Source organism: Bos grunniens, chromosome 3 (genome assembly GCF_055505025.1).
Source record: "Bos grunniens cultivar Pamir isolate PY7600 chromosome 3, Bosgru_T2T1.0, whole genome shotgun sequence".
Taxonomy (NCBI): domain Eukaryota; kingdom Metazoa; phylum Chordata; class Mammalia; order Artiodactyla; family Bovidae; genus Bos; species Bos grunniens.
In genome coordinates this window covers 10,591,114-10,602,358 of record NC_141167.1, presented here as the reverse complement: position 1 = coordinate 10,602,358, position 11,245 = coordinate 10,591,114, and the positions used below count along the sequence as shown (strand labels likewise).

The window sequence follows — 11,245 nt, the reverse complement described above, 5'->3', positions numbered from 1 at the left end:
GTGGATGGTGTGGGTGATAACTGGAACACTGTCCCTGTCTTCTTTTACCACCTCTGTGGTGTCTGCAGGTGAGGCTAGGAGCTCTGACCCTTTCTTCTTATGGAGCCTTGGTCCATCCCTCACTGTCCCCTCTCCATCATCCTACAGAGATGGGGTTAGGGGCTCTTCCTGCCATCCACCTTCCTCTTCTCTGCCTCACACTCCTCTCCCACATCCCCTGTTGTGTCTTCTTGAGCCCTCCTATAGTTGCAGGAGAAAGAGTCTAGACAAGTTCTAGAAGTCCAGTAGACTTAGGGTTATCCCCCAAACCCACATTTCACATAGTTAATCCACATCCATTCATTCTATGAGTGTTCCCTGGGTGCTGTGAATGCAAAGATGCAGACACAGATGCTGCCTGGAGGAGTTCACAGTTTAACAGTGGGATAGACAAGGCAGCTTCCCTGGTGGCTCAGATGGTAAAGAATCTTCCTGCAATGAAGGCGACCCGGGTTCAGTCCCTGGGTCAGGAAGATCCCTTGGAGGAGGGCATGGCAACCCACTCCAGTATTCTTGCCTGGAGAATCCCCATGGACAGAGGAGCCTAGCAGGCTACAGTCCATGGGGTGGCAAAGAGTCGGGCATGACAGCAACTAAGCACAGCACACAGAGAATAGAGTGCAGGGAGGTGGCGAGAGGAGAGAGCTTTGGGAACCTTGGGAGCCCAGAGGAGACACCTCACCCACTTGGGTGGTGGTGGCCAGGGGCTGCTCAGAGCAGCTTCTAGGAAGAATGTCCCCTGAACAGAGTCGCAGTGGACAAGTTGGAGTTAGTCGCGTGCAGTGTTTCCAGGACTGAGTGTTCCAGGAAGAGGCTGCAGCATGTTCAGAGGCATGGAGAATTGAGCTTGCACATGTCCTTTGGGTATCACTGGCCTGTTTGGTAAGTTGTTCACATGTTAGGGCTCTCCTGGGTGGGGAACTCGCTAAAGCTCAAGGGCCATAGTGGAAGCAGAAGGGGGAGAGAGACAGAAGGGGAGACTGGAGACTTGTGGGATTCAGGATTGGTCTTGCACTGCCCTCTCCCTGGGTAGGAAGGCTCTCTAAACTGGGAATTGAAGGGTCCCGAAGAAAGGGCTCAGGAGAGAACACCAGCCCTTCTTCTCCCATCCCTGGAGCCTTGCCTCCACTCCGCTGCTCCCTGCTGCTTCTCCAGGGCTGCCCTGACCTCCCTGGGGGCTTCCTTTTTAACATGCACCTCACAGTGTCCTGCAGAGGAGCCGGCAGCTCTGCGGTGGCTATGGAGTGGGAACCCTGCAGAGTGGCAGAGCGTGTCCTGGCTGTCCTGTCACCTCCCTCTGCCTGCCTGTGGCTCCTCTCTGTAGAGTATGGGGAAGGGGAGGCCCTGTCAGGGGCTAGGGTTCCAGGGGATCTGAGGACTGCGAAGTCTGAGCCTGTTTAGCAGAGAACAGACAACCTGTACTCCCCTGGCACAAAAGCAGGGGAAGCTGGCTGCATCTGCCCAGGTGTCTTGGTTGGTTCCCCAGCCCTTTTGTTGAGACTCTATTCTCCTACTGGATTCAGGTCTCCTGCCAACTTCCAGAACCCCCCTTCTCACTTGGAGCCCTTGTTCCTTTATGGAGCCTCATCTCCTCCCTGTGTTCCCATTTGATTGAGCCCAGCACCCCCCCATCCTCCCACCGAGGGCTCCTTCATGGGGCCCACCCATCCCTTAGTCCCTGTTCTCACACTAATCTCTGGCCTCTCCTCTAGCCTCACCCTACAGTCTCTGTTCCTCTCTGGAACCCTATGCTCTCCCCAAACCCTGATCCCCACCCCCACTTAGCCTGTTCTTTTCAATGGGCACAGGCCAACCATTATGGACTCCCTCACCCACGTGCAGACTCATCAAGATCCCCAGCCCCCATCATCCCCTTCCTTCTTGGCTCAGAGATGATGCTAGGACCACGCATCCCGCAGTGACCCCTCCATAGGGCTTGAGCCCATCTCCTCGGAATCCCTTTCATCCATGAACTGTCCCTGCTTCGTCCCCACATTTAAAGAGTATCTTTCTCTTTACTGACTCTTTCCCTCATCCTGCAAACATACCCAGATCGCTCTCATCCTAAAAACAAAACAAAACAAACTTTCCTTAACCCCATACCCCCTTCCATCTCCTTCCTGTCTCCCCTTCATTTCCAAGTTCTTAGAGCATAGACTCCACCATTTGCTTTCATTTTCCCCTTTACTGGACTGACTTCCACACTCCTGGCCTCTGAAATGTCCTGGCAGTGGTCATCAATGGCCTCTTGAGAACCCTCCTATCTCTCAATGCTTACCGTTATGGTAGTTAATCTTGAGCCCTTACTCTCTGTTGGTTCATTTATTGTTTCCACCAGTGCTGTGATGCAGGCGTAATTATCATTACCAGTTCACAGATGAGGAAACTGTGGCAGAGTTTAACCAACTTTGCTCACATTTACACAGCTAGCAAGTGATGGGGCCAGAATTTGAATATGGTTCTAACTCCCCAGCCCAAACCGCTAACCTTAGCATGCACTGTGGCATTTGACATTATCAACTCCTTCTATTCTGGAAATGTCTCCTGTTTCCGTGACAGGGCGTTCTCCTGACTTCCCTCCCACCCATCTGCCCACTCCTTCTCAGGTGACTTCATAGGCTCCTCTCCCTTTCTTCGCAGTCCCCCTTTTAAATGTCAGTGGATCCCTGCCCACCTCTCTTTCTTCTTTCCTCTGGGCTCTTTCATTCACTCCTATGGATTCAGCTGCCACCCATGACTCCCCCATGTCTGCCTCCAGCTCAGATCTCTCCACTGAACTCCAGAACCAAACACTCAACCACCTGCTCCACAGTTCTTTGCCAGCTCAAGATGCTCAACCCTGAACCTATCACCTTTCCCCCAAATCTGTTTCTCTGGGATTCTGTGGCTCAGTGAGCAACAACACCATCCCCCAGGTCCTCAGCCAGCAGCCTCCCAGTCCTCCACGACTGCTCCCCGCCCCCTCACCCCCCAAGTCTAATCAGGCTCACTGATGCTCCTGAACACCTCTCATTTCCATCTTCTCTTCCCCCTCGTTGTCATTGTCTTAATTTAGGCCTCATCATCTCTTGCCTGGATAACAGCATCAGCCTCTTAATTGGTCTCCCTCTCACCACTTGAGCCCCTGCCCTGCTCCTGGCTCTCCACGATCCAACCTCTGTTTGGACTGTTGAAGTGCTCTTTCTGAAACACAAACTGATGTCGCTCCTCCTGTGGCTCTTCACAGAAGGGAGGGGGACGTCAGAGGATTTGGGATGTAAGCACATTAAGAGGATGAAGGAGAAGGAGGGGTGAAAGGTGACTGATGTCAGGGGCTGCCTTACTGCTAGGCGTGAGATTGACACAGGTCACTTTGGCCTCTGAGCTTCTTGGCACCTATCATGGGAGCCCTTAGACTCTTTAGATGGCCCTCAGTCAGGTAGCAGAAGGCCCATGGAGGGTGAAGAGGCATGTCCTGTAGGGGAGACCTCACCTGATCTGCCTTGACATATTCCTGAGCGTGGTTTGCTTGAGCCAGGGCTGTGCATCTCCCACTGGCAGTGAAGAAAGAGGGTCCCTGCTTCAGGATTTAGTAGGTGCTTGAGGCCCCTTGTCCCTGCAGGTGCCGCAAGATGACTGGGGGGGTTACCCCACTGGGGGCAAGGACGGGGAGATCCCCTGCCGCAGGATGCGGAGCGGCAGCTACATCAAAGCCATGGGGGATGAGGAGAGCGGAGACTCGGAAGGCAGCCCCAAGACATCTCCCAAAGCGGTCGCCCGGCGCTTCACCACTCGCCGCTCCTCCAGTGTGGACCAGGCCCGGATAAAGTAAGGACAAGGGAGAGCTGGGGGCTGGGGAGGGGGCAGCAAGCTGATGCTGGGTGCCTGCAGGAGGTGTGCATCGTGTGGGTACCAGTCAGGTTCCCTGCTTAGGGTTCCACTGGGCAGTCTCGCTCTGGCCCATATGAAGAGGGGGTGCCCGTGAAAGCCCCTATCTGAATGCCTCTTTAGCACAGTCCTTTTACTCAGCAGTCTCCTCCTGGAGGTTCTGGGGGCTTCTGAGGAACAGAACCCATTCAGGGACCCCAGTGCTCTCATTCCCCTCCCCCACCTCCTAGCAGATCCCCATTCTGAATCTGGAATTTTGACCTCTCCCAGCTGCTGTGTACCACCCCGGATCCACCCGCGGAGCTCCATTCCTGGCTACAGCCGTTCCCTCACCACCGGACAGGTAGGAAGCAGCCCAGCATGCCAGGGGTAATGGGTGGGGAGGAGGACTCGCTCCCATGCTCAGCCTTGGTCTTAAAAATCAGGAATCTGCCCCTGGAGAGAGCACAGGTCTGGTTCTGGGGAGCTGGGAAGCATGCCCTGGAATTCTCAGAGCTGAATCAGACTGAGGATCTCAGAGAGTCACATCCTTAAAAACCGCCAAGCATCCTCCAAGTGATGGACTTGGAAGGGCAGTGTCAGTTCTCTGAGCTTCCCTAGCCCTGTCCTGGTCTGACTGCCCCAACTCCCCCACCCCATGTAAAAGGCAGGCCTGACCGCACAGACTGAAGAGGGCAGAGCTTCAGTCTCAGAGATGATCAGGGCTTGAGCTCTCTCCTCTCCACTCCACCCTGGGGACCACTGGCAAGATACTTTCCTCTCAATGCCTCTGTTTTCTCATGGTGGAAATGACAATTGTAGTGATGCTTATCTCAGAGGGTTTTTGGGAGTTCAGAAAAAATATATGCAAACACAAGGAAGCTAGTCCCAAACTGGTATTTTATAAATGTGAGTTCTATACCCAAGTATAGACTTTCCCCTTAACTAAAGAAGGCAGTGCAGTTTAGTAATTGAATGCTTGAGGTGGGTTTGAATTTCAGCTCCACTTCTTACCAGCTGAGTGACCTGGAGCAAGTTACTTGACTTTTTTGAGCCCCACTCTCCCTATTTAAAAATAGGCATTATAATAGTGTTCTTGGCACAGAGCCAACACTTGATAAAGGTTAGCTATTTTTACTGTTTGCTGGGGAAAAAAAGCAATGCAAAAAGCAAAAGTCTATCCTCCTTGGCTCTCACTGTTTGTTGCTGCTGCTGTCTCTCAGCATTTCTTTGTTACATTTCCTGAATCAGGGAATCTTGACTGGCACAGTCATCTTTTCACGTAAGACCAGCCTATGTTGCTAAACTTGTTAATGCTCCGTCTTTGTTTCACTTGAGCCATCAGCAACATCTAACACAGCTGATGATTCTCTCCTGCCTGAAACACTTCTCTCAGTGGGCCTTGAGGATGCCACATCTTTTAGATTCTTCTAGATTCTCTCTCTGGCTGCCTATTCTCAGTCTGTGTCACTGGGGCCCACAAACTCTTCAGGATCTAAACACTGGAGCTTTCCAGGGCTTACTTCCTGGACTTCTTCTTACACTCACTCATTGGGTGAGCTCATCCAGGCTCATGGCTTTCAATCTTATTGAGAGCCTGAAGACTTCCAAATGTTTATCATCAGCCCACATTCTCCCATAAATACTGGGCATGTATATCTAACTGTGTATTGAAATCTCGCTTGGATGCTGAGTAGACATCTCAAAATTAAAATGTCCAAAACCAAACTGCTGGTGCCCTTTCCCTTCTTCTCCAGGTTACTTGCTCCATCCACTGTTTTCTCCATTTGCTTCTGATCACCTCTTCCTTTCTCACATGTACTTGTTGCAGTATTTTAGTTTGTACTTCAGTGCTTTAGCATGTACAGTATTTTAGTTCCCTCTCACTATACCTTCTTGCGTTTCATTCCTTCCTTTTATTTTATTTTTTGCTGTGCCGTGTGGCTTGTGGGGTCTTAGTTCCCTGACCAGGGGTTGAACCTGGCCTCCAGGCAGCGAGAGCACCACATCCTACCCACGGGACCATCAGGGAATTCTCTCGTTCCTTCCTTTTAAAGTAAATTCTTTAGTAATTTTTTTCAGTACATGTCAGTGGCAAATTCTGCCTTTAACCAAAAATATAGTTTACCCTCACTATTGAACATAATTTAGCTTATTACAGAATTCTAGGTCAACATTTATTTTTCTCTGTGTTTTGAAGATATTCCTCTGTCATCTGTTCTGTTGTTGCTGTTGAGAAGGCTGCTATTAACCCAACTGTCTTTGTTGGTAATTTTCACTTCTCTCTGGTTGCTGTCAAGATCTTGCCTTTGATTTCAGTGTCCCGCAGTTTCACAGTGATGTGTATGTGTGTGTGCATGCTCACACACACATACATACACACACACACACGTGTGTTTCCAGAATCTGAGGATTCATGTCTTTCATCAAATCTGGAACATTCTCTCATGTTCCTGTTCGCTGGTACACCCTTTTACTTTCAACCTATGTGCTTTTTGATCCAGTCTGACAATCTCTGGCTTTTGAATGAGTGTTTTGTCTGTTCACGTTTAATGTGATTATTGATTTGGTTGGATTGTCTCATGTCATTTTTGTTCCTCTGTTCTTCCTTTATGCCTTCTTTTGGATTAAATATTTTGTGTACAGTTTTATTTCTTTTTGTTAATTCCCTTTACTATATTATTTAGTGCATTAGTGATTGCACTAAGAATTACCTGTGTAACTAATTAAAACCTAGTTTATTCTAGTAAAATATACAAGCATTGCTCTAATATATCTCCTTTTCCTCTCCCTTCTTTGTGCTATTATTGCCATATATATTTTCTATATATGTGTTATAAGCTAAAACTTATTATAAACTGATAATAGTAATGGAATAATTACTTTGCACACTCTTCTGTCTTTTTTAACCTTTTTAAAATCTTATGTCTTTTAAAGAATTTGAGAGAAAAAGTGTGAAACATATTTATATTTACTCACATATTTACCATTTCTGGTGCTCCTCATTTCTTCCTGTGGATTTGAATTACCCTTGGATGTCACTTCCTTTTAACCTGAATAACTTGCATTAGTATTTCTTATAAGATAACTCTGCTGGCAATACTTTCTTCAGTCTGTATTTATTTGGAAACGTTTTTATTTTTCCTTCATTTTTTGAAGGATAGTTTTGCTGAATATAGAATTCCTGGTTGATTGTTTTTTTCTTTAAGCACTTTGATTATACACTTTGAATATCACTGTTTTTGGTGTTCATGGTTTCTGACGAAAAGTCAATTAATAATTTTTTTTTGGTATGCAATGAAATGTTTTTTCTCTTGTGGTTATTAAGATTTTCTTAAAAAATATGTTCTCTTTGTCTTTAGAAAGTTGACTGTAATGTGTCTGGGTATGGATCTCTTTGTATTTAGTCTGCTTTGGATTCACTGAGTTTCTTTGACCTGTGGATTAATGTTTTTCAGCAAATTTGGAAAGTTTGGGGCCATTATTTCTTCAGATATTTTTTCTTCCTCTCTCTCATCTTTTTTCTGGGACTCCAATTACATGCATACTGGTATACTTGATGTCGCCCATAGGTCTCTGAGACACTGCTCATTTCTATTCAATCTTTCACCCCACTCTATTCTTTATATTGGATAATCTATGCTGATTATCTTAAGTTTTACTGATAACTTTTTATGCTGAGCCTTTCTAGCCAATTTTAAATTTCAGTTATTGTACTTTTCAGGTCTAGAATTTCCATTTGATTCTTTTCTTCTTTTTTTAAAAATTTTCTCTTTGTTGTGATTTTCTATTAATGCCATCGCTGTTGTCATACTTTCCGTTAAATATTTAAATATGATTTCCTTTAGTTCTTTGAACATTCTTATAATAACTACCTTGTAGTCTTTGTGTAATAAATCAAACATTCAGGGACATTCACATTTTCTCATTTATTTACACAGTGTCATGAATACTGTACATTTTATTTAATATATTGTAGCAACTCTGGATTCTTATTTTACCTCTTGAAGATTGCTATTGCTTTGTTTATTTGTTAATTCCTGGTCTAAATCTGTGAAATCTGTCTACCTTGCCAGATGTAGCCTCTGATGTCTTCACTAATTTTTTTTCTTTCTTGATTTTATTTTAAAGCCTGGTTTCCTAGGGGTTGACCCTGTCTCTGCATAGCTTAGTGTCCAGCCAGAGACTGATCAGAGGTTGTGCTCAAAAACTTCAAGCCAGTAAGGCTTCCTTCCTCTCCTTTCATGGTTCTGTGTGTGAGCTGAGGAATACAGACATTGCTGTTTTCAAGCCTGCTCTGGCTTCTATTTTTCACAGGCTCTCCTACATTCCTTCTGTACATATGCATAGGCTCTATTGGCCAGGGATATGTGGGTGGGCTCAAGGCCTTTCTGATTTTTGTAGTACATGCACCCAGCCTCTAGTTAACCAGATTGTGTGAAGTGCTTATCACTCTGTGGCTATCTTTCCCCTCTAGAATTCCCCATCAAGTTCCTGTCTAGTCTGCCAGGCCCATTGCTTGCCTCTAAACAGTGCTGAAACCTCAACCTGTTAGTGCTGCTGGTTATTCTTATTCTTGACACTATAATGGACAGTGCTCAGAATAAAGTGAGCCCCCTTTGTTAGTTGCAGTTAAGCAGCTGGTTTTCATAGCCTGGTCCACCCTAGTTGAACTATTGCAACTTATAGAGCTGGGAACTTGTGTTATGGGATCAACTCCAGGTGAGGACACTACAGACTCATTGTTCTTACCCAAAGTTCAGCAATTTTCATGAATGTGTTTCTTTGTTGTATAACTTTGATTGATTTTCAGAGTGATAAAATGGTTGTTTTGGAGAGCTTTGTGCAGCTTTATAGTTGTCTTAGGGCATAGGGTTTGGTATCCTCACTCTGTTATGTCTGAAGTCAGAAGTCTGGAAAATTCTTAATGACTAGACTATTATTATCAACACACTCCAGTATTCTTGCCTGGAGAATCCCATGGACAGAGGAGCCTGACAGGCTACAGTCCATGGGGTCACAAGAGTTGGACATGACTTCACAACTAAACCACCATTATTATTTCTTAAAATATTGCTTCTTCTACATTTTATCTGGGCTTCCCTGGAGAGTCCACCTGCAATACAGGAAACCCAGGTTCGATCCATGGGTCAGGAAGACCCCTGGAGAAGGGACTGGCTACCCACTCCAGTATTCTTGCCTGGAGAATTCCGTGGAAAGAGGAGCCTGGCAAGCTACAGTCCATGGGGTAACACAGAGTCGGACACGACTAAGCGACTAACACAGACATATTTTATCTAGTCCCTCCTCTAGAACTTCTATTGGTTGTGTTTGGGGTATTTTTTATCATTTCCTTTATATATCTTAACCTCTCCTTCATATTTTCCATTTATTTACCTCTCTTTGCTGCCTTTGGAGTAAGTTCCTCAGATATATTTTCTGGTTCTCTATTTTTCTCTTCTGTTGTGTTTCATTTACTACTTAACTCATTATTTGTGTTTTAATTTTCCCCTCCCCTCCCCCCACCTAGAAATCTGATTTGGTTTCTTTGGAAATCTTTCTGCTTTTTTTCCCCAAAGCTTTTATTCTATCCTTATGTTTTCAGCTTTATTTATCTTTTAAGTTTTAGAAAATTTAAACATAGCTTAAAAGCTAATCTGCTTTAGCTAAGGTAATACTAGCTGCTATAGCAGATAAACCTTGAATTCTCAATAGCTTAACTCAATAAAAGTTTAGTTCTTATTTCTGTCGCTGTTTATATTAGTTACCTATTGTGCTAAGTTGCTTCAGTCAGGTCCGACTCTTTCCTATCCTTTGGACTGTAGCCTACCAGGCTCCTCTGTCCCATGGGGTTCTCCAGGCAAGAATACTGAAGTGGGTTGCCATGGCCTCCTCCAGGGGATCTTCTCGACCCAGGGATCAAACCTGTGTCTCTTATGTCTCATGCATTGGCAGGCAGGCTCTTTTCTGCTAGCATTACTTGGGAGGCCCAGTTACCTATTGCTGCATAAAAAAATTACCCCAAAACATAGTGTCTTGGAACTTTCCTGATGGTCCAGTGGTTAAGAATCTGCCTTCCAGTGCAGGAGACGCAGGTTTGATCCCTCGACCAGGAACTGAGCCTGCACAGCACAACGAAGACCCAGTGTCGCCAAAACCAAACCAATAAAAACATGAGTCTTAAAACAAAAAATACTTATTATTTCACAATTTCTATAGGTCAGGAATCTGAGCACAGTTTAGCTGGTGCCACCTGGGTCAGATGTCTTACAGGCTGTATCAAGGTGTTGGCCAAGGCTGCAGTCATCTCAAGGTTTGAGTAGAGGAAGATCTCTTTCCATGCTCACCTGCGGTCAGCAGGCTTCATATCCGTAATGTGTAGGACTCACTGTATGGCTCATAATATAATACAACTCACAGCACAGCAACTTGCTTCCCCCAGAGCTAAGGCTCCGAGAGAGTGAGAGAATGTGTCCAAGGTGGAAGCCCTGGTATTTCTGTGATCTAATCTCAGAAGTGACATGCCATTGTATCTGCCATATTCTTTTCATCAGAAGTGGACAAATAGGTCTAATCTGCACTCAAGAGGAGGGGACTATGCGAGAGTGTGAATGCCAGGAGGTGAAGATTTAGGGGCCACGTCAGATCACACTTTCTAATATGAGGTCATCTTCAGTGGAGCTTTATTTGTGATCATCCTCATCAGCTTGGCTTAAGAGTGGGTCCCCCAGATTTTTAGATTGCTCTGTTGGACTGTTCTTGGTCTGGGACCATTTCATGTTTATTTTTAATTTGGGGAGGGATCTGGCCCATGTAGATACAAAATCCTGTGTCTGTGTGAAAACTACCTTGTGAGTGTAAATCCTTAGGGAATTTATCTTCTTTCCCCCCTCCTCAGTGCCTAGACTTCTGACTACCTCCTTTGTCATCAGTCTGTGCCGATAATTGATTTTTTTTCTAGTTTATCATTTTATCAAAGCTTTCTCCTTTTCTACTTGTATGCAGGTTCCCATTTCCAATTCCATGCTTCATGTGGGCCCAGAGCCTTACTCCTACACCCAAGTGGGCGTCAAAATCTAAGTCCTTTGGTTACTGAGACCAGCTCCCCCTTCCCCCTACCTCCCACCTCCACTGGGCTGTTTGCAGCATTGGCTCACACAGTTAATATTCTGATTTTCCAATCTCCTCTTTGTTTTTGTCCCCTGGGGACTTATCTCTCTTTCTTGTGAGCTCAGCTATGCATATGAAATGTTTGTTATATTTTATCCAGTGTTTTAGAATGTTTTAAAATGAGAGGGTTTTCCAAAGTTATCTAAGCCAAATGCTATATGTAAAGTATACAGGATGTTGCCTTGCCCCC

General features: G+C 45.6%; 1 protein-coding gene across 1 annotated transcript in view; it reads left to right on the top strand.

The window, feature by feature from the left end:
- DLGAP3 (DLG associated protein 3) overlaps window positions 1-11,245 on the top strand; it is a 62,005-nt gene that overhangs the window by 25,155 nt on the left and 25,605 nt on the right. The window contains exons 4-5 of the mRNA XM_086378256.1: window positions 3,641-3,846; window positions 4,177-4,249. Coding sequence (XP_086234382.1) covers window positions 3,641-3,846; window positions 4,177-4,249 — 279 coding nt within the window. The remainder of the gene's footprint in view (window positions 1-3,640; window positions 3,847-4,176; window positions 4,250-11,245) is intronic.